At 41.3% G+C, this 19,823-nt stretch overlaps 2 protein-coding genes across 2 annotated transcripts; both read left to right on the top strand.

Annotated features, from left to right (window-relative positions):
* The first annotated feature begins 7,824 nt into the window (after window positions 1–7,824).
* Window positions 7,825–9,520, top strand: LOC123789528 (olfactory receptor 2A5-like). Its single transcript, XM_045793611.2, has one exon. It carries the CDS (start codon window positions 8,157–8,159, stop codon window positions 9,087–9,089), a length of 933 nt encoding a protein of 310 aa, XP_045649567.2. The 5' UTR covers window positions 7,825–8,156; the 3' UTR covers window positions 9,090–9,520.
* A 7,443-nt stretch (window positions 9,521–16,963) lies between these two features.
* Window positions 16,964–18,182, top strand: LOC123789527 (olfactory receptor 2A2-like). Its single transcript, XM_045793610.2, has one exon. It carries the CDS (start codon window positions 17,251–17,253, stop codon window positions 18,178–18,180), a length of 930 nt encoding a protein of 309 aa, XP_045649566.2. The 5' UTR covers window positions 16,964–17,250; the 3' UTR covers window positions 18,181–18,182.
* The last annotated feature ends 1,641 nt before the right edge of the window (window positions 18,183–19,823 follow it).

Genomic DNA, 19,823 nt, shown 5'->3' with positions numbered 1-19,823 from the left:
CTTGGAAATGGAGTTTTTAAACCCTGACTGATACACTGATCTCTTCAGATCTCAAAGCAAATTTCTAAAATGCACTGCATCCAACTATGAGAATAAAGTAAAACAAACAAAACCAAATCTTTTTGTCACCAAATTGTAATTACCAAAGGTGAAAACAGTAATGGGGCTCTTCAGTAAAATTGCTGAGAAGGGAAGGTTCATGAGGCCCCCGCAGCCATGCAGGCAGGGTGGTGATGGAGCCTCCAGGCCCTGTGAGAGCCTCTTCAAAGAGCAGCAAAGCCCATGAGTTGTGGGGTATTTTTGTTTTGTTTTTTTTATGTTCAGTTAGCCAACATATAGTACATCATACATTTTTGTCGTAGTGTTCGATGATTCATTAGTTGCATATAATGCAACTAATGAGCACACCCAGTGTTCATCTCAACATGTGCCCTCCTTAATACCCATCACTTGGTCACCCCAAGCCCATACCCCCTCCCTTCTGTAACCCTCAGATTGTTTCCCAGAGTCCAGAGTCTCTCATGGTTTGTCTCCCTGTCTGATTTCTTCCCATTCAGTTTTCCCTCCCTTCCCCTATGGTCCTCCACTCTATTTCTTATGTTCCACATATATGTGAAACCGTATGCTAATTGTCTTTCTCTGCTTGACTTATTTGACTTAGCAAAATCCCCTCCAGTTCCATCCATGTGGAAGCAAATGGTAGGTATTCATCCTGTCTGATGGCTGAGTAGTATTCCATTGTATATATGAACCACATCTTTATCCATTCATCTGTTGAAGGGCATCTCACTTCCTTCCATGGTTTGGCTATTATGGACATTGCTGCTATGAACATTGGGGTGCAGGAGTCCCTTCTTTTTACTACATCTGTATCTTTGGGGTAAATACCTAGTAGTGTAATCACTGGGTCGTAGGGTAGTTCTGTTTTTAACGTCTTGAGGAACTTCCATACTGTTTTAGAGTAGCTGTACCAGCTTGCATTCCTGCCAACAGTGTAAGAGAGTTCCCTTTTCTCCACAACCTCGCCAACACATGTTGTTTCCAGTCTTGTTAATTTTGGCTATTCTAACTGGTGTAAAGTGCTCTCTCTCTCTTATTATAAAGATATTATTTATTTATTTGTCAGAGACAGAGAGCACAAGCAGGGGGAGCAGCAGAGAGAGAGGGAGAAGCAGACTCCCTGCTGAGCAAGAAGCCTGATGTGGGACTCGATCCCAGAATCCTGGGATCATGACCTAAGCCAAAGGCAGACGCTTAACCAACTGTGCCGCCCAGGCATCCCAAAGGTGATACCTCACTGTGGTTTTGATTTGTATTTCCCTAATGGCTAGTGATGAACATTTTTTCATGTCTCTGTTAGCCATTTCTATGTCTTCTTTGGAGAAGTGTCTGTTCCTGTCTTCTGCCCATTTCTTGACTGGATTATTTGTTTTTTGGGAGTTAAGTTTGATAAGCTCTTTATAGATCTTGGATATCAGCCCTTTATTCAAAGTGTCACTTGCAAATATCTTCTCCCATTCCGTGGGTGTTGACTGTTTCCTTTGCTGTGAAAAAGCTTTTTCTCTTGATGAAGTCCCAATAGTTCATTTATGCGTTTGCTTCCCTTGCCTTTAGAGATGTGTCTTGAAAGAAGCTGCTCTGGCCAATGACAAAGAGTTTACTGCCTATGTTCTCGAGGATTTTGATGGATTCCCGTCTCACATTGAGGTCTTTCATCCTTTTTGAGTTTATATTTGCTTATGGTGTAAGAGAGTGGTCTAGTTTCATTCTTCTGCATTGGTTGTCCAGTTTTCCCAGCACCATTTATTGAAGAGACTGTCTTTTTTCCATTGGATGTTTTTTCCTTCTTTGTCAAAGATGAGTTGACCATAGAGTTGAGGGTCCATTTCTGGGTTTTCTATTCTGTTCCGTTGATTTATGTGTCTGTTTTTGTGCTAATACCATACTGTCTTGTTGACTATGGCTCTGTAATATAGCTTGAAGTCAGGCATTGTGATGCCCCCAGCTTGGTTTTCTTTTTCAAGATTCCCCTGACAATCTGGGGTCATTTCTTTCCTGATTAAAACTCTTCAAAGTACAGGGATAAAGGGAACATACCTCAATATCATAAAAACTATCTATGAAAAGCCCACAGCAAATATCATTCTCAGTGGGGAAAAACTGAGAGCTTTTCCCTTAAGGTCAGGAACAGAACACTCTCGATGCCCACTCTCATAATTATTGTTCATCATAGTACTAAAAGTCTTAGCCTCAGGAATCAGACAACAAAAAGAAATAAAAGGTATTCGATTGGCAAAGAAGAAGTCAAACTCTCTGTCTTCACAGATGACATGATAATTTACGTGGAAAACCCAAAAGACTACACACCCAAATTATTAGAACTCATACAGCAATTCAGCAATGTGGCAGGATATAAAATCAATGCACAGAAATCAGTTGTGTTTCTATATACTAACAATGAGACTGAAGAAAGAGAAATTAAGGAATCAATTCCATTTACGACAGCTCCAAAAACCATAGGATACCTAGGAATAAGCCTAACCAAAGAGGAAAAGGAACTATACTCTAGAAACTACAGAACACTTATGAAAGAAATTGAAGAAGACACAAAGAGATGGAAAAGCATTCCATGCTCATGGATTGGAAGAATAAACATCTTAAAATGTCTATGCTCCCCAGAGCAATTTGCACTTTCAATGCAATCCCTATCAAAGCGCATGAGATTTTAAGATGTATGAAGGTCATCAGCTGGGAGGAAAAGGAACTGCTCTCAATAACACCATGTCCACATTGATATATAATGACACCCAATAAATATTAGTTTCAGTGCAAGCCTTTAAACTGAGGTAGAGTAACTGGTTTTGTCTTCAATTGATTGGAACTCAGAAATCAGTGAGCCATGGCTAATTGTAATGGCACCTGCCATCATACTAATCTGATATATGGACAAGGGCCAAATCTGTTGGAACATCGCAGCAAAGACCTCTGTAATTCTTACTGATTTGTTCTGTAATGAAACTGAATTGTACCATGACCATACTCTGCTGTGGGGTACCATTGGCATTATTGATAAAATTCAACTACCTTAAGTAAATAAATGATGTGTCAGTGCTGATACTGATGACCAGATGTATTGGGAGACCAAGTTAAAGCCTCCTCAAGTTGTGATTCCAATGGGAAGTGGCTGGTTTGGGGAAGCACCTGCGTTGGCTAACCCTCAGCTCATTTCTACGCTGATAGCTCTGCTCAAGGTTATTACAAGGTACAACTAGCTCCAATGGGAGCAAGTAATCAGATTAGTACAAAAATGTGAAAATGTATGCCATGGCTTTCTAGGATATCGCTGTTTCTTTGAGTCTATCCCTAGTCCCCACTGGCTCCTCCAAATAGGGGCCATATTCATGCTCTTGCTGTGTCTATCCTATTAGGTAAAAGATTGCTGTACCTGCTGCATGAGTGCGCCGTGACCGTAGATGCTCAGACAAATACGTCAGTTTGCTACAAGAGCACCGAGGCCAAGGGCCAGGTGTGTGGACTGTGCAATAAAAAAGGGTTAACTCAGTTCGATTTGTATGTTAGGAATTGAAAGGAACTTTAAAATATCTGATCCTAACACTTCGATGAGAACAGAAATGGAAATTGTGTCCCTCTGGGTTGGGATTCGGAATTCCTTTGGTAATTAGGGGTAGGGGCTGATGATGAAGAGCGGTGGCATAGCACGTGTCTGAGGAAGAACATGGGCTCCGAGCGCTGCTCCTTGGTTAAGAGAAGAGTGGGGGGCAGGATTCTAAGATGACCCCCTGAGGTACCCGCCCCATCTGTTTTAATCAAGTGCTAATCTGGCCTCTGCTGTGAAGACATTTTGCAAAACAGAGAAGAGAGTAGCTATGTTTTACATTTTTAAAAAGTATGTATTTATTTGAGAGAGAGGGGGGGGGGGTAACGGCCCACGAGCCCGGAAAGAGCAAATGGAGAGCAGGTTAGAGAATCCTAAGCAGACTTGTCAATGAAGACGAAGCCTGACTCGGGCTGGATCTCACCACCCTGAGATTATGACCTGAGCTGAATTCAAGATTCAGCAACTTGACCAAGTGAACCACCCGGGCACCCCTGTTTTACATTTGAACAATCTTAAATGTTGGCTTTAGCAAGGAGAGCTGAATTATGTATTTCTGCTGCACTCTATCTGATGCAATGTCACATGTCACGTTGCTCCTGGAAAATTCCATGGGGCACTCGTGAGAGAGGGAGGGTGAAAAAGGCAAAACGTCTAAATATAATTATGAAAATAGTTTTGATCATATGGGCCCTTTGAGAGATTCTCAGGCATTCCCCCAGTTCCTGCACCACACTTAAAGAAACAATAACTTAGTATATTCAAACTCACTCTCCACATTCATAAAATGGTAATGCTGACCAGATTAAACCATGTAGTCAGGATAGGGCATTGGGCACATTTTCTGAAACAAGAGAAGGGCTCAATAATTGTTGCTTATGAATAGTAGAAACCTTCCTCATTTGTATTTACCAATCCTTACTGCAGATAGAGATACATCTTGGCGTGGGGATCTATTCTCTCTCAGGGTTGCCATAACAGGTTCCATGGGACTCTACTTCTCAAGCGTCTCAAAGTCCCAGTCCCTCACATGCTTTGATGGGGATTGTAGAGAAGCATGACTTCATAAAACTGTAATCAATTTGAGAGTTTGGGTACAGTAATTTGTGATATTTGTGATATATTCACCTTTTTAACCCTTGAGGTAGTTGGAGGTTTGTGTACAAATAGTGTGATGCCAATATCCACCCAGAATTGTTTCCCAGAATTTTCCTCCAAGGACCATCAGACGCAACCTTAGCTCTCTCCTCAGAGGAAACTCAGGGATTTCCCTCCCCAATCTTAAGAAGAAGATAAATAGGTATAATATCATATGATCATTCTGGGAATTCAAATTCTCAGTAGAAACTCAAGAATGTTTTTAATTCATCTGACTCTAAAATAAAAGCTATGCTCCTGGGGCTCTTTGAAGAACCTTCAGCAAGTCTAATGAGTGGCTCCTATACCTGGGATTTAATCCTCTGAAAGCTACCAAGGGAACAGGACCCTACATCCAGTTTAGAGGTACATTTCTCAACTCTGTGGGGTTTATGGTAGGTTAATGTTGCTTCTTGTAAGAAAACCAAGTGCTGACATGTGCTAACGCAGAAGAGATTATTAATTTATGCTGGGAGGTGATTTTCGGTATGGGTACCTAATAAAGGATAAGCTATAGGGGCAAAAATGACATTCCTGGGTGAACGTCCCCCCTGACTCACACGGTGCACTGTAGGCAGATACAATAGGCACCTGGATGTCTCCCTCCCCTACCTTAGGGACCATCTGTCCACTGTGTGGTGGAAAGGCATCGTTGAACTCCCCAGCATCTCTCTCACCATTTCCTCCTAATGTAACTGAGTGGTGGTCGCAGAGCTAGTACAGCTGTGGCAGGGCAGTGTGAGGGGGCTCACACAATGAGAAGTCTTATTCAGGCATTTTCTCTGAACAAGGTTCCCAAATGGCCAAATTAATGAATGGAATTTATATATCACCTAGCTTAAATGAAAATCTTTTTTTAAATTTTTTAAAGATTTATTTATTGATTTTAGAGACAGAGCAACAGAGAGAGCAAGCCTGGGGAGGGGCTTGATCCTGGTACACCCAGATCATGACCTGAATGGAAATCAAGAGATGGTCACCTAACCAACTGAGCCACCCAGGCACCTGGAAGATCTTGATGTCCAGAGCAACCTGTCTTAATGGAGAAGAATATTCTAGTAACAGTGACAGTAAGTTTTTGCTGAAACACTGTAAGATATAAGTTTGCCATATAGTTATTCTTTTTTGAACCATCTCAGGCTCTCTGTTGTGATGATTTTCACACTTAAAAATCACTGAATTTATATACATGTCTTTCTTATCACAAAAGAGGATAAAAGGAATGCCAATGCTCCTGATGAGATTTGGAGAATTAGATATAGTGCCCTTGATCAAAAAACATTCTGGGGTCCAGACAGCCCAGAGAGAGCCTGTCCTACTGACAGCAAAGTTTTCCTTATTTGAGCTGCTATTGTTCATTTAGTCCACTGGAGAGGTGAAATTTTAGGTATCGCTACCATGACATTTTCTTCTCTAAGCCAGTACTGTCTTTGCTTAATTTCTTTCTCCCTTTCTTTCTTTCTTTCTTTCTTTCTTTCTTTCTTTCTTTCTTTCTTTCTTTCTTTCTTTCTTCTTTTTTTTTTGTTGATGGGGAGAGAGGGCAAGAGAGAATCTCAAGCAGCCTCCACTACCAGCACATAGCCTAATGCTGCTCCATCTCAGGACCCTGAGATCATGACCTGAAGCTAAAACAAGAGCTGGATGCTTAACTGATTGAGTCACCCGGCAGCCCCACTGCTTAGTAGTTTGAACCTACTTTTAATTTTATTTTTATGTCATTCATTTTTTTAACAGCAAGATGGTAATAATGGTAATGAAAATGAGAGTGAAAAGATGTCCTAATTCAGACACAAAAATAACCAGGCTAAAAAGTTATTAAACAAATGTTCCCACTGAATAGTGATGGGTTCGGTGCCTTCAACATATTTTTATCCTTTGTGTTCACAGAGTAAATGTGGTTCAGACATTGCTTATTGTATCCCGCCGTGCCTCTGTAGAGTTCTGCAATACTCATGTTGCTGTCTCCCACTTTACATAACCAAAGCATATTCTTTAATTGTAGCAAAAATCCGTGTCACAAACTTAGCGCACATTTACACAGAAGCTTCCCAAAGGCAATCCTACTCATGGAGGTGAAAGAATCTATGATTTTGTCACTATAATTTTCCAGTGATCGTATTCTAACTGTGAACTTCTCTAAGGAAGGAGAAACCATGTCTTTGTCAAATGAAACTGGCAAATAGAAAGAAGATCCTTAGTACCTCCGTTTTTGAATTAAAATGACAACCATCCGTCTAACAAACATTTGCTGAGTGTCTGTTTCATCGAGAACTTTACCTGTTATTTTGAGATCTGAAGATGTTCAGGACATACTACACACCCACAAGACTTCCTATTTGGTGAAAGAGAATCTCAATCAAATACATGACATTTGGTGTATCTCCCTTTATATCTTTGATTTTATCTTGAGGATTATCCAGATCTTCATAGTGAGGATCTATCTTTTAACTGTTAATATTGACCAAGCCATATTTAATAGGTCCCTGGAGAGCCTCTTCATATGCATCTCCTCTGATGCACAAGAGTAGAAAAGACCCTTTTTACAGGCTGTTTTATCATTAGCCTCTCAGTGGGTTTAGAGAAGATCAAGCAGGCTTCCTTCTTTCTCTTTGTAGAACCTAGTGGTACCTACAATACAATGGTTCAAATGAGAAGGACTATGACCCCATGGCAACAGCCCATCAGGATTATACAATGAGGGTAGTGATGCACACAGTTCGTAACCACACTCATATTTTTGAATGACCCTTATGCATTTTCAGGCCTCAGATATACTAGATCGAGAATTTACAATTACCTAAGACTGGTATCCTCTGAAGGGATATACAATAATTCTCAGTATTCAAAAAGTTACTGAATTCATCCTGCACTCAGAAAAGGTACATAAGGGGCGCCTGGGTGGCACAGCAGTTAAGCGTCTGCCTTCGGCTCAGGGCGTGATCCCAGTGTTATGGGATCGAGCCCCACATCAGGCTCCTCCACTATGAGCCTGCTTCTTCCTCTCCCACTCCCCCTGCTTGTGTTCCCTCTCTCGCTGGCTGTCTCTATCTCTGTCAAATAAATAAATAAAATCTTAAAAAAAAAAAAAAGAAAAGGTACGTAAATGTAGAGAAAAAGAGAATAAGGCAAATATGAAAGAAATATCAAAATTTGTTGAATCCGTGTAAAGGAATATGGGGTTCTTTGTCATAATTCGTGACACTTTTCTGGGAGTTTAAACTTATTCCTTATGAAAAGTTCAAATCATGAAGCTAACCAATTTTGGGAATAGGGGGATCTGGCAAGTGGGGCCAAATGTACAGCCTTTCTCTGAGCTCATTTTGAGCTAAGTGGCTCCAATTTTCGTCGATTCTCCAGCTCTGCCTTTTCTCACACTTCAGTCCTTGACAAACTGTCTTAAGAAATGGGAAGCAACCAGTCCTGGGTCACAGAATTCGTCTTACTGGGATTCCAGCTCAGCGCAGAGATGGAAGCATTCCTCTTCTGGACCTTCTGCCTGTCCTATATCTTCAGTCTGTTGGCAAATGGCATGATCTTTGGGCTCATCTGTCTGGACCCGAGACTGCACACCCCCATGTACTTCTTCCTCTCACACCTGGCCATCATTGACATGTCCTATGCATCTAATAATGTCCCCAAGATGTTAGCAAACTTAGTGAATCAGAAGAGAACCATCTCCTTTGTTCCATGCATTATGCAGACATTTCTGTATTTGGGTTTTGCTGCTACGGAGTGCCTGATTTTGGTGGCAATGTCCTATGATAGGTTTGTGGCGATCTGCCACCCCCTCCAGTACACTGTCATCATGAACCGGAGAGTGTGCATGGTCCTGGTTGTGACTTCCTGGGTATTTAGCTTTCTCTTGTCTCTGGTCCATTTAAGTCTCATCCTGAGGCTGCCCTTCTGTGGGCCTCATGAAATCAACCACTTCTTCTGCGAAATCCTGTCTGTCCTCAAGCTGGCCTGTGCTGACACTTGGCTCAACCAAATGGTCATCTTTGGGACCTGTGTGTTTATTTTACTGGGGCCCCTTTGCTTGGTGCTGGTTTCCTACTTACGCATCCTGTTTGCCATCCTGAGGATCCAGTCCGGGGAGGGCCGCAGGAAGGCCTTCTCCACCTGCTCCTCCCACCTCTGTGTGGTGGGGCTCTTCTTTGGCAGCGCCATTGTCATGTACATGGCCCCCAATTCCCGCCACCCTGAGGAGCAGCAGAAGATCCTATCCTTGTTTTACAGCCTTTTCAACCCTCTGCTGAACCCTCTGATCTACAGCCTGAGAAATGCAGAGGTCAAGGGCGCCCTGAGGAGAGCGCTGTACAAACAGAGGCACATGTGAGGGATAGTGAAAATCAACATGGCAGGTGGCCTTTTTTCAGTTTCTGCTATAATAAATGCCACATTAAGATAGACTATTTTAGACCTAAACATACAACCTGAAGACATACAGACCTTAGAAAACAAAATAGATGAATATCTTCATGACCCCATGGGTCATGAAGGGTATGCAAAGATTCTTAGAGGTGATCCAACATGCACAAGGCACAAAATTTGAAGAAGTGATAAATATTAGGCCTTTTCAAAATTAATCCTTGTGAGCATCAAAGTCACTATGAAGAAACAAGAAATGCAAGTCACAGACCAAGTGTTTTGTATTTTTTTAAATGCGATGGTGAGTCGGGTATGGCCATGTGAGGAGACACAGGGAAGTGTCAGGGAAACACAAAGTTTGTTGTCCTCATAAGTTCTGGAGAAGGAGGCATGCACGCCTTGCAGGGCCATGTACGAAAGACACCAGGTTGGTCAGGAGACAGCAGGCAGGAGCAAGGGATGGTTTACATTGTTCCCTTCGTGTGCATTTCCACAGGAAACACCCAATAAAGGGTTATATAAGAACAAGCTGGACTTCCCATAATGGGCAAATCGTTGCCATGTTCAGAAAGGGCATCATGGAGACTGATGGGCCTGGAGAGTTCTAAAGCTGAGAATGTCTGTGATCCTCAGAGCTCGAGTTACCTTACTTCCAATAATCTCCTTTAAATCCATCTGGCTCCTTTTCTGCCTTGAGCTATAGAGGGCTGTGTAATAGTATCTTCTGCTCTTTGCGCTTTCTTTCTCAAAAATCAACATGCCCAATTCTGACCTTCATACAACTGGGATGGATTTCCTCTCAGTCCTCCCAATCTCCTGGCAATAAAAAAGAATTATAACAAACCATTTTCAAATGAACAGTTTACACTTGTAAACTTCAAGGTCATGAAATGTTGAAATCTGCTTTCTAAAAGCAAAACAAAATGAAAATAAATAAATACCTTTTCCTTGGAAATGGAGTTTTTAAACCCTGACTGATACGCTAGATAATCTCTTCAGATCTCAAAGCAAATTTCTAAAATACACTGCATCCAACTATGAGAATAAAGTAAAACAAACAAACAAAACCAAATCCTTTTGTCACCAAATTGTAATTACCAAAGGTGAAAACAGTAGTGAAGGTCTTCAGTACAACTGCTGAGAAGGGAACGTTCATGAGGCCCCCTCAACCATGTAGGCAGGGTGGTGATGGAGCCTCCAGGCCTTGTGAGAGCCTCTTCAAAGAGCAGCAAAGCCCATGAGATTTTAAGATGTATGAAGGTCATCAGCTGGGAGGAAAAGGAACTGCTCTCAATAACACCATGTCCACATTGATATATAATGACACACAATAAATATTAGTTTTAGTGCAAGCCTTTAAACTGAGGTGGAGTAACTGGTTTTGTCTTCAATTGATTGGAACTCAGAAATCAGTGAGCCATGGCTAATTGTAATGGCACCTGCCATCATAATAATCTGATATGTGGACAAGGGCCAAATCTGTTGGAACATCGCAGCAAAGACCTCTGTAATTCTTACTGATTTGTTCTGTAATGAAACTGAATTGTACCATGACCATACTCTGCTGTGGGGTACCATTGGCATTATTGATAAAATTCAACTACCTTAAGTAAATAAATGATGTGTCAGTGCTGATACTGATGACCAGATGTATTGGGAGACCAAGTTAAAGCCTCCTCAAGTTGTGATTCCAATGGGAAGTGGCTGGTTTGGGGAAGCACCTGCGTTGGCTAACCCTCAGCTCATTTCTACGCTGATAGCTCTGCTCAAGGTTATTACAAGGTACAACTAGCTCCAATGGGAGCAAGTAATCAGATTAGTACAAAAATGTGAAAATGTATGCCATGGCTTTCTAGGATATCGCTGTTTCTTTGAGTCTATCCCTAGTCCCCACTGGCTCCTCCAAATAGGGGCCATATTCATGCTCTTGCTGTGTCTATCCTATTAGGTAAAAGATTGCTGTACCTGCTGCATGAGTGCGCCGTGACCGTAGATGCTCAGACAAATACGTCAGTTTGCTACAAGAGCACCGAGGCCAAGGGCCAGGTGTGTGGACTGTGCAATAAAAAAGGGTTAACTCAGTTCGATTTGTATGTTAGGAATTGAAAGGAACTTTAAAATATCTGATCCTAACACTTCGATGAGAACAGAAATGGAAATTGTGTCCCTCTGGGTTGGGATTCGGAATTCCTTTGGTAATTAGGGGTAGGGGCTGATGATGAAGAGCGGTGGCATAGCACGTGTCTGAGGAAGAACATGGGCTCCGAGCGCTGCTCCTTGGTTAAGAGAAGAGTGGGGGGCAGGATTCTCAGATGACCCCCTGAGGTACCCGCCCCTTCTGTTTTAATCAAGTGCTAATCTGGGCTCTGCTGTGAAGACATTGTACAAATTAACTGATATTAAACTATGGAGTTACGTTGGTGGGTTTACCCCAGTTAGGTGACCTTTTTGAGAATAGGGAGTTTTCTCGTCTAGCCCCATAGGAGGAGGTCAGAGGACCTAAAGTGTGATGATGGAGGGTGTGGTGTGCAAGGACTGCAGATGAGGACGGCAGACCCAGCATGTCCTTGACGTCAGACTGTGAGACAGGTGCAGAGAAGCCAGCTGCCCCATCCCAGGACACTGACCCATGGAAACTGGGATAGAGCACATGTGGGCTCGTTTACTTTTTTATTTTTCTTAAAGATTTTATTTATTTATTTATTTGTCAGAGACAGAGAGAAAGAGGAGAGAGCACAAGCAGGGGGAGTTGCAGGCAGAGGGAGAAGCAGGCTCCCCGCGGAGCAAGGAGACTGATGCAGGACTCAATCCCAGAACACTGGGATCATGACCTGAGCCAAAGGCAGACGCTTAACCATCTGAGCCACCTAGGCATCTGTGGTTTATAATTTTTTTTAATATGTCTGGTCTTTTTTTTTTTTTTTTTTACATCGTGTGTGTGTATTTAATTTGTTAAAAATCCAATATAATTAACATACCATGTTATGTTAGTGTCAGGTATAAAATATAGTGATTCAATAATTATTCAATATTATTATCAATAATATTATCAATATTATTCTGTGCTCATTATAAGTGTACTCTTAATCCCCTTCACATGGTTCCCCCCTCCCCCCACCTCCCCTCCCCTCTGGAAACCACCAGTTTGTTCTTTATAGTTAAGAGTCTATTTTTTTTGGTTTGTCTCTTTTTTCCTTTCTTTGTTTTGTTACTTAAATTACACATATGAGTGAAACCATATGGTGGTATTTGTTTCTCTGTTTGACTTATTTCACTTAGCATGATACCTTCTAGGTCTATCCATGTTGCTGCAGATGGAAAGATTTCATTCCTTTTTATGGCTGAGTAATATTCCATTGTATATAGATATCAGTTGTGTGTTGTTTTAAGCTGCTAAGTTTGTGTTCACTTGTGGCAGCAACAAGAGAAAACTATACAACTTCTGGTATCAAAAAAGAAATCCATTTTTTTGCAACTCTGGCCCTGGCAAGATTGGTAATCTACCATTCAGTGCAATGGTACTCTACTTTTTTGGTCTTGGGACTTCTTTGAATTCATAAAATTTACTGAGGGCCCAAAGATATATTATTTTTGTGGTAGTATTTGTTGATATGTATCATATTAGAAATCAAAAGTGGGAATTTATTAAATATTTTAATTCATTTAGAATTATTTCTATTATGTATTAATATAATGCATTTTTATGAAAAATAACTATCTTCTATAAAGCAAAAAAAATAGTGAAGAGAGTAGCTATGTTTTATACTTTTAAAAAGTATTTATTTTTTTTAGAGAGAGAGAGTCAACCGCCCCAGAGTGGGGGAAGAGCAAATGAGGAGCAGGTTAGAGAATCCTAAGCAGACTTGTCAATGAGCGCGAAGCCTGACTCGGGACTGGATCTCACCACCCTGAGATTATGACCTGAGCTGAATTCAAGATTCAGCAACTTGACCAACTGAGCCACCCGGGCACCCTGATTTTACATTTTGAACTATCTTAAATGTTGGCTTTAGCAAGGAGAGCTGAATTATGTATTTCTGCTGCACTCTATCTGATGCAATGTCACATGTCACATTGCTCCTGGAAAATTCCATGGGGCACTCATGAGAGAGGGAGGGTGAAAAAGGCAAACATCTAAATATAATTATGAAAATAGTTTTGATCATATGGGCCCTTTGAGAGATTCTCAGGCATTCCCCCAGTTCCTGGACCACACTTAAAGAACCAATAACTTAGTATATTCAAACTCACTCTCCACATTCATAAAATGGTAATGCTGACCAGATTAAACCATGTAGTCAGGATAGGGCATTGGGCACATTTTCTGAAACAAGAGAAGGGCTCAATAATTGTTGCTTATGAATAGTAGAAACCTTCCTCATTTGTATTTACCAATCCTTACTGCAGATAGAGATACATCTTGGCGTGGGGATCTATTCTCTCTCAGGGTTGCCATAACAGGTTCCATGGGACTCTACTTCTCAAGCGTCTCAAAGTCCCAGTCCCTCACATGCTTTGATGGGGATTGTAGAGAAGCATGACTTCATAAAACTGTAATCAATTTGAGAGTTTGGGTACAGTAATTTGTGATATTTGTGATATATTCACCTTTTTAACCCTTGAGGTAGTTGGAGGTTTGTGTACAAATAGTGTGATGCCAATATCCACCCTGTTTGTTTCCCAGAATTTTCCTCCAAGGACCATCAGACGCAACCTTAGCTCTCCCCTCAGAGGAAACTCAGGGATTTCCCTCCCCAATCTTAGGAAGAAGATAAATAGGTATAATATCATTTGATCATTCTGGGAATTTGAATTCTCAGTAGAAACTCAAGAATGTTTTTAATTCATCTGACTCTAAAATAAAAGCTATGCTCCTGGGGCTCTTTGAAGAACCTTCAGCAAGTCTAGTGAACAGCTCCTGTACCTGGGATTTAATCCTCTGAAAGCTACCAAGGGAACAGGACCCTACATCCAGTTTAGAGGTACATTTCTCAACTCTGTGGGGTTTATGGTAGGTTAATGTTGCTTCTTGTAAGAAAACCAAGTGCTGACATGTGCTAACGCAGAAGAGATTATTAATTTATGCTGGGAGGTGATTTTCGGTGTGGGTAGCTGATAAAGGACAGGCTATAGGGGCAAAAATGACATTCCTGGGTGAACGTCCCCCCTGACTCACACGGTGCACTGTAGGCAGATACAATAGGCACCTGGATGTCTCCCTCCCCTACCTTAGGGACCATCTGCCCACTGTGTGGTGGAAAGGCATCGTTGAACTCCCCAGCATCTCTCTCACCATTTCCTCCTAATGTAACTGAGTGGTGGTCGCAGAGCTAGTACAGATGTGGCAGGGCAGTGTGAGGGGGCTCACACAATGAGAAGCCTTATCCGGCCATTTATCTGAACAAGGTTCCCAAATGGCCAAATTAATGACAGAATTTATGTATCACCTAGCTTAAATGAAAATCTTTTTTAAAATTTTTTAAAGATCTATTTATTGATTTTAGAGACAGAGCAACAGAGAGAGCAAGCCTGGGGAGGGGCTTGATCCTGGTACACCCAGATCATGACCTGAATGGAAATCAAGAGATGGTCACCTAACCAACTGAGCCACCCAGGCACCTGGAAGATCTTGATGTCCAGAGCGACCTGTCTTAATGGAAAAGAATATTCTAGTAACAGTGACAGTAAGTTTTTGCTGAAACACTGTAAGATATAAGTTTGCCATATAGTTATTCTTTTTTGAACCATCTCAGGCTCTCACTCTGTTGTGATGATTTTCACACTTAAAAATCACTGAGGGGCGCCTGGGTGGCACAGCGGTTAAAGCCTCTGCCTTCGGCTCAGGCGTGATCCCGGCGTTACGGGATCGAGCCCCACATCTGGCTCCTCCGCTGTGGGCCTGTTTCTTCCTCTCCCACTCCCCCTGCTTGTGTTCCCTCTCTCGCTGCTGTCTCTATAAAAAAAAAATCACTGAATTTATATACACGTCTTTCTTATCACAAAAGAGGATAAAAGGAATGCCAATGCTCCTGATGAGATTTGGAGAATTAGATATAGTGCCCTTGATCAAAAAACATTCTGGGGTCCAGACAGCCCAGAGAGAGCCTGTCCTACTGACAGCAAAGTTTTCCTTACTTGAGCTGCTTTTGTTCATTTAGTCCACTGGAGAGGTGAAATTTTAGGTATAGCTACCATGACATTTTCTTCTCTAAGCCAGTACTGTCTTTGCTTAATTTCTTTCTTTCTTTTTTTTTGGTTGATGGGGGGAGAGGGCGAGAGAGAATCTCAAGCAGCCTCCACTACCAGCACATAGCCTAATGCTGCTCCATCTCAGGACCCTGAGATCATGACCTGAAGCTAAAACAAGAGCTGGATGCTTAACTGATTGAGTCACCCGGCAGCCCCGCTGCTTAGTAGTTTGAACCTACTTTTAATTTTATTTTTATGTCATTCATTTTTTTAACAGCAAGATGGTAATAATGGTAATGAAAATGAGAATGAAAAGATATCCTAATTCAGACACAAAAATAACCAGGCTAAAAAGTTATTAAACAAATGTTCCCACTGAATAGTGACGGTTTCGGTGCCTTCAACAGTATTTTTATCCTTTGTGTTCACAGAGTAAATGTGGTTCAGACATTGCTTATTGTATCCTGCTGTGCCTCTGTAGAGTTCTGAAATACTCATGTTGCTGTCTCCCACTTTACCTAAGCTAGGCATATTCTTTAATTGTAGCAAAAATCCATGTCACAAACTTAGCGCACATTTACACAGAAGCTTCCCAAAGGCAATCCTACTCATGGAGGTGAAAGAATCTATGATTTTGTCTCTTTAATTTTCCAGTGATCATATTCTAACTGTGAACTTCTCTAAGGAAGGAGAAACCATGTCTTTGTCAAATGAAACTGGCAAATAGAAGATCCTTAGTACCTCCGTTTTTGAATTAAAATGACAACCATCCGTCTAACAAACATTTGCTGAGTGTCTGTTTCATCGAGAACTTTACCTGTTATTTTGAGATCTGAAGATGTTCAGGACATACTACACACCCACAAGACTTCCTATTTGGTGAAAGAGAATCTCAATCAAATACATGACATTTGGTGTATCTCCCTTTATATCTTTGATTTTATCTTGAGGATTATCCAGATCTTCATAGTGAGGATCTATCTTTTAACTGTTAATATTGACCAAGCCATATTTAATAGGTCCCTGGAGAGTCTCTTCATATGCATCTCCTCTGATGCACAAGAGTAGAAAAGACCCTTTTTACAGGCTGTTTTATCATTAGCCTCTCAGTGGGGCCTAGAGAAGATCAAGCAGGCTTCCTTCTTTCTCTTTGTAGAACCTAGTGGTACCTACAATAAAATGGTTCAAATGAGAAGGACTATGACCCCATGGCAACAGCCCATCAGGATTATACAATGAGGGTAGTGATGCACACAGTTCATAACCACACTTATATTTTTGAATGACCCATATGCATTTTCAGGCCTAATATATACTAGATGGAGAATTTACAATTATCTAAGACTGGTATCCTCTGAAGGGATATACAATAATTCTCAGTATTCAAAAAGTTACTGAATTCATCCTGCACTCAGAAAAGGTACATAAGGGGCGCCTGGGTGGCACAGCGGTTAAGCGTCTGCCTTCGGCTCAGGGCGTGATCCCAGTGTTATGGGATCGAGCCCCACATCAGGCTCCTCCACTATGAGCCTGCTTCTTCCTCTCCCACTCCCCCTGCTTGTGTTCCCTCTCTCGCTGGCTGTCTCTATCTCTGTCAAATAAATAAATAAAATCTTTAAAAAAAAAGGAAAGGTACATAAATGTAGAGAAAAAGAGAATAAGGCAAATATGAAAGAAATATCAAAATTTGTTGAATCCGTGTAAAGGAATATGGGGTTCTTTGTCATAATTCGTGACACTTTTCTGGGAGTTTAAACTTATTCCTTATGAAAAGTTCAAATCATGAAGCTAACCAATTTTGGGAATAGGGGGATCTGGCAAGTGGGGCCAAATGTACAGCCTTTCTCTGAGCTCATTTTGAGCTAAGTGGCTCCAATTTTCGTCGATTCTCCAGCTCTGCCTTTTCTCACACTTCAGTCCTTGACAAACTGTCTTAAGAAATGGGAAGCAACCAGTCCTGGGTCACAGAATTCGTCTTACTGGGATTCCAGCTCAGCGCAGAGATGGAAGCATTCCTCTTCTGGACCTTCTGCCTGTCCTATATCTTCAGTCTGTTGGCAAATGGCATGATCTTTGGGCTCATCTGTCTGGACCCGAGACTGCACACCCCCATGTACTTCTTCCTCTCACACCTGGCCATCATTGACATGTCCTATGCATCTAATAATGTCCCCAAGATGTTAGCAAACTTAGTGAATCAGAAGAGAACCATCTCCTTTGTTCCATGCATTATGCAGACATTTCTGTATTTGGGTTTTGCTGCTACGGAGTGCCTGATTTTGGTGGCTATGTCCTATGATAGGTTTGTGGCGATCTGCCACCCCCTCCAGTATACTGTCATCATGAACCGGAGAGTGTGCATGGTCCTGGTTGTGACTTCCTGGTCATGTGGATTTATTCTGTCTCTGGTACATGCAATTCTCCTTCTAAGGTTGCCCTTCTGTGGACCCAGGGAAGTGAACCACCTCTTCTGTGAAATCCTGTCTGTCCTCAAGCTGGCCTGTGCTGACACCGGGCTCAACCAAATGGTCATCTTTGCAGCCTGTGTGTTTATCTTAGTCGGGCCCGTCTGCTTGGTGCTGGTTTCCTACTTACGCATCCTGTTTGCCATCCTGAGGATCCAGTCCGGGGAGGGCCGCAGGAAGGCCTTCTCCACCTGCTCCTCCCACCTCTGTGTGGTGGGGCTCTTCTTTAGCATAGCTGTGCTGGTTTATATGGTCCCAGACTCCAATCGACGAGAAGAGCTGGAGAAAATACTGTCCCTATTTCACAGTCTCTTTAACCCAATGCTGAACCCCCTCATCTACAGCCTGAGGAATGCTCAGGTGAAGGCTTCTTTGTATAGAATACTGCAGAGAAGACCCATGTGAAGTATAGAGAGAATGTTGTTTGAGTAGGGTTTCCTTTTAAATTATGTGGTTTGCTGAAGCAAAAACACAGAGGAAGTTCCCACTTAGAAGTTAAAATTAAAAATTGTAACTGTCCATCTTTTAGCTTTAAAAATAGGATATATTAAAATATCCCTGAGAAGCATATATTCTAAAACTGAGGGACCACATTAGGGTTTGGGACACCTAAATTGTCAGAATATTTAGTCTTTTTTTAAAAAATTGATTGATTGATTTGAGAGAGAGAGGGAGGAAGGGTGAGCAGGGAAAGGAGCAGAGGGAGACAACCTCAAACAGACTCTCCACTGAGTGCGGAGCCTGTTGATTTGAGAGAGAGAGGGAGGAAGGGTGAGCAGGGAAAGGAGCAGAGGGAGACAACCTCAAACAGACTCTCCACTGAGTGCGGAGCCTGACATTGGCCCAATCTCATGATCCATGAGATTGTGACCTGAGCTGAAACCACAGAGCCACCGAGGAACCCCTAGTCTTCCTTTTAAAAAATAGTAAATGTTCTTTATCTTTTGAAGCCAGGAATATTAATGTATGGAGAAAACAATTAAATGTAAAAAATTACATCAGCGCATTTCTCTGGCTTTTGTATTTAGACATATCTGACTTTTAAATTGCCTTGTAGTTGCTGGAACCAGTGCAGTAAGATTAATACCATAAGACAGAACTTCCAAAGTAGATCTGAAATTTCAGTACAGAAAATATTGCAGAGTTATGTGAATCTATCTCGCCAATTGTGAGGCCAATGAAATAAGAGTTTAGAGAAACTCTAAATTCCTTGATGGAATAATTTAGGAGTAAAGGGGAAAAAGTTAGGGAAAACTCTAGTCCAAAGAGAAACTATGTAAAAAATCCTAAAATATTTTAAATGCTTAGGATTTGGTGAAATAAAGGAAATTCATTAGTAAGTGTTTAAATGGTTCTAGAGGTAAGAGTTTTGAGCATTGCTCAAATATTACATTTGTTATTGGGTTATAATATTTTCATTTTTTAAAATAATTTCTAATAAGATTGAATTACCTGTTAAAGTTTTTCAAATAGTTACCAACAATATTTTTTGTAATGTTTGAATCAACTTACCTCAAGATGGTTTGGGGTAGCACCAAACATCATGGGACAACTATGATTAGCTAACATCGTCTTTCTTTCAGGGTGGCAGAAGTTCCTCTGAATTTACCAGATTAAACAACTGTCTTCAGGCTAATGGTGATAAAATAAGTAAGAGCTGCTTTTTTATGATTCAATATTTGTCGATATTGCAAAATGATCACCACAATAAGTATAGTTAACATCGGTCACCGTACATAGTTACAATTTTTTTTTCATGTAATGAATACTTTTAAGATCTACTCTTTTAAGAGCAACTTTCAAACGTATAATACAGTATTATTAACTATAGTCACTTTACTGTGCATACATCTCCATGACTTATGTATTTTGTAACTGGAACTTTGTACCTCTTGACCCTCTTCACCCATTTCACCTACTCCCCACACACTGGCCTCTGGCAATCATCAATCCGTTCTTTGTATCTATGAGCTACTTTTCCCTTTCTTTTTCTTTTCTTTTCTTTCTTTTTCTTTCTCTCTCTCCCTCCCCCTCCTTCCCTCCTTCCC

Source organism: Ursus americanus, chromosome 3 (assembly GCF_024610735.1).
Source record: "Ursus americanus isolate L20-20 chromosome 3, mUrsAme1.1.p, whole genome shotgun sequence".
NCBI lineage: Eukaryota > Metazoa > Chordata > Mammalia > Carnivora > Ursidae > Ursus > Ursus americanus.
The sequence above is the reverse complement of the archived record's forward strand: the minus strand, read 5'-3'. Positions and strand labels throughout refer to the sequence as shown.

Bases quoted from the DNA above. Each gene is read 5' to 3' on its own strand.
- LOC123789527 (XM_045793610.2), top strand. From the start codon at position 17,251: ATGGGAAGCAACCAGTCCTGGGTCACAGAATTCGTCTTACTGGGATTC.
- LOC123789528 (XM_045793611.2), top strand. From the start codon at position 8,157: ATGGGAAGCAACCAGTCCTGGGTCACAGAATTCGTCTTACTGGGATTC.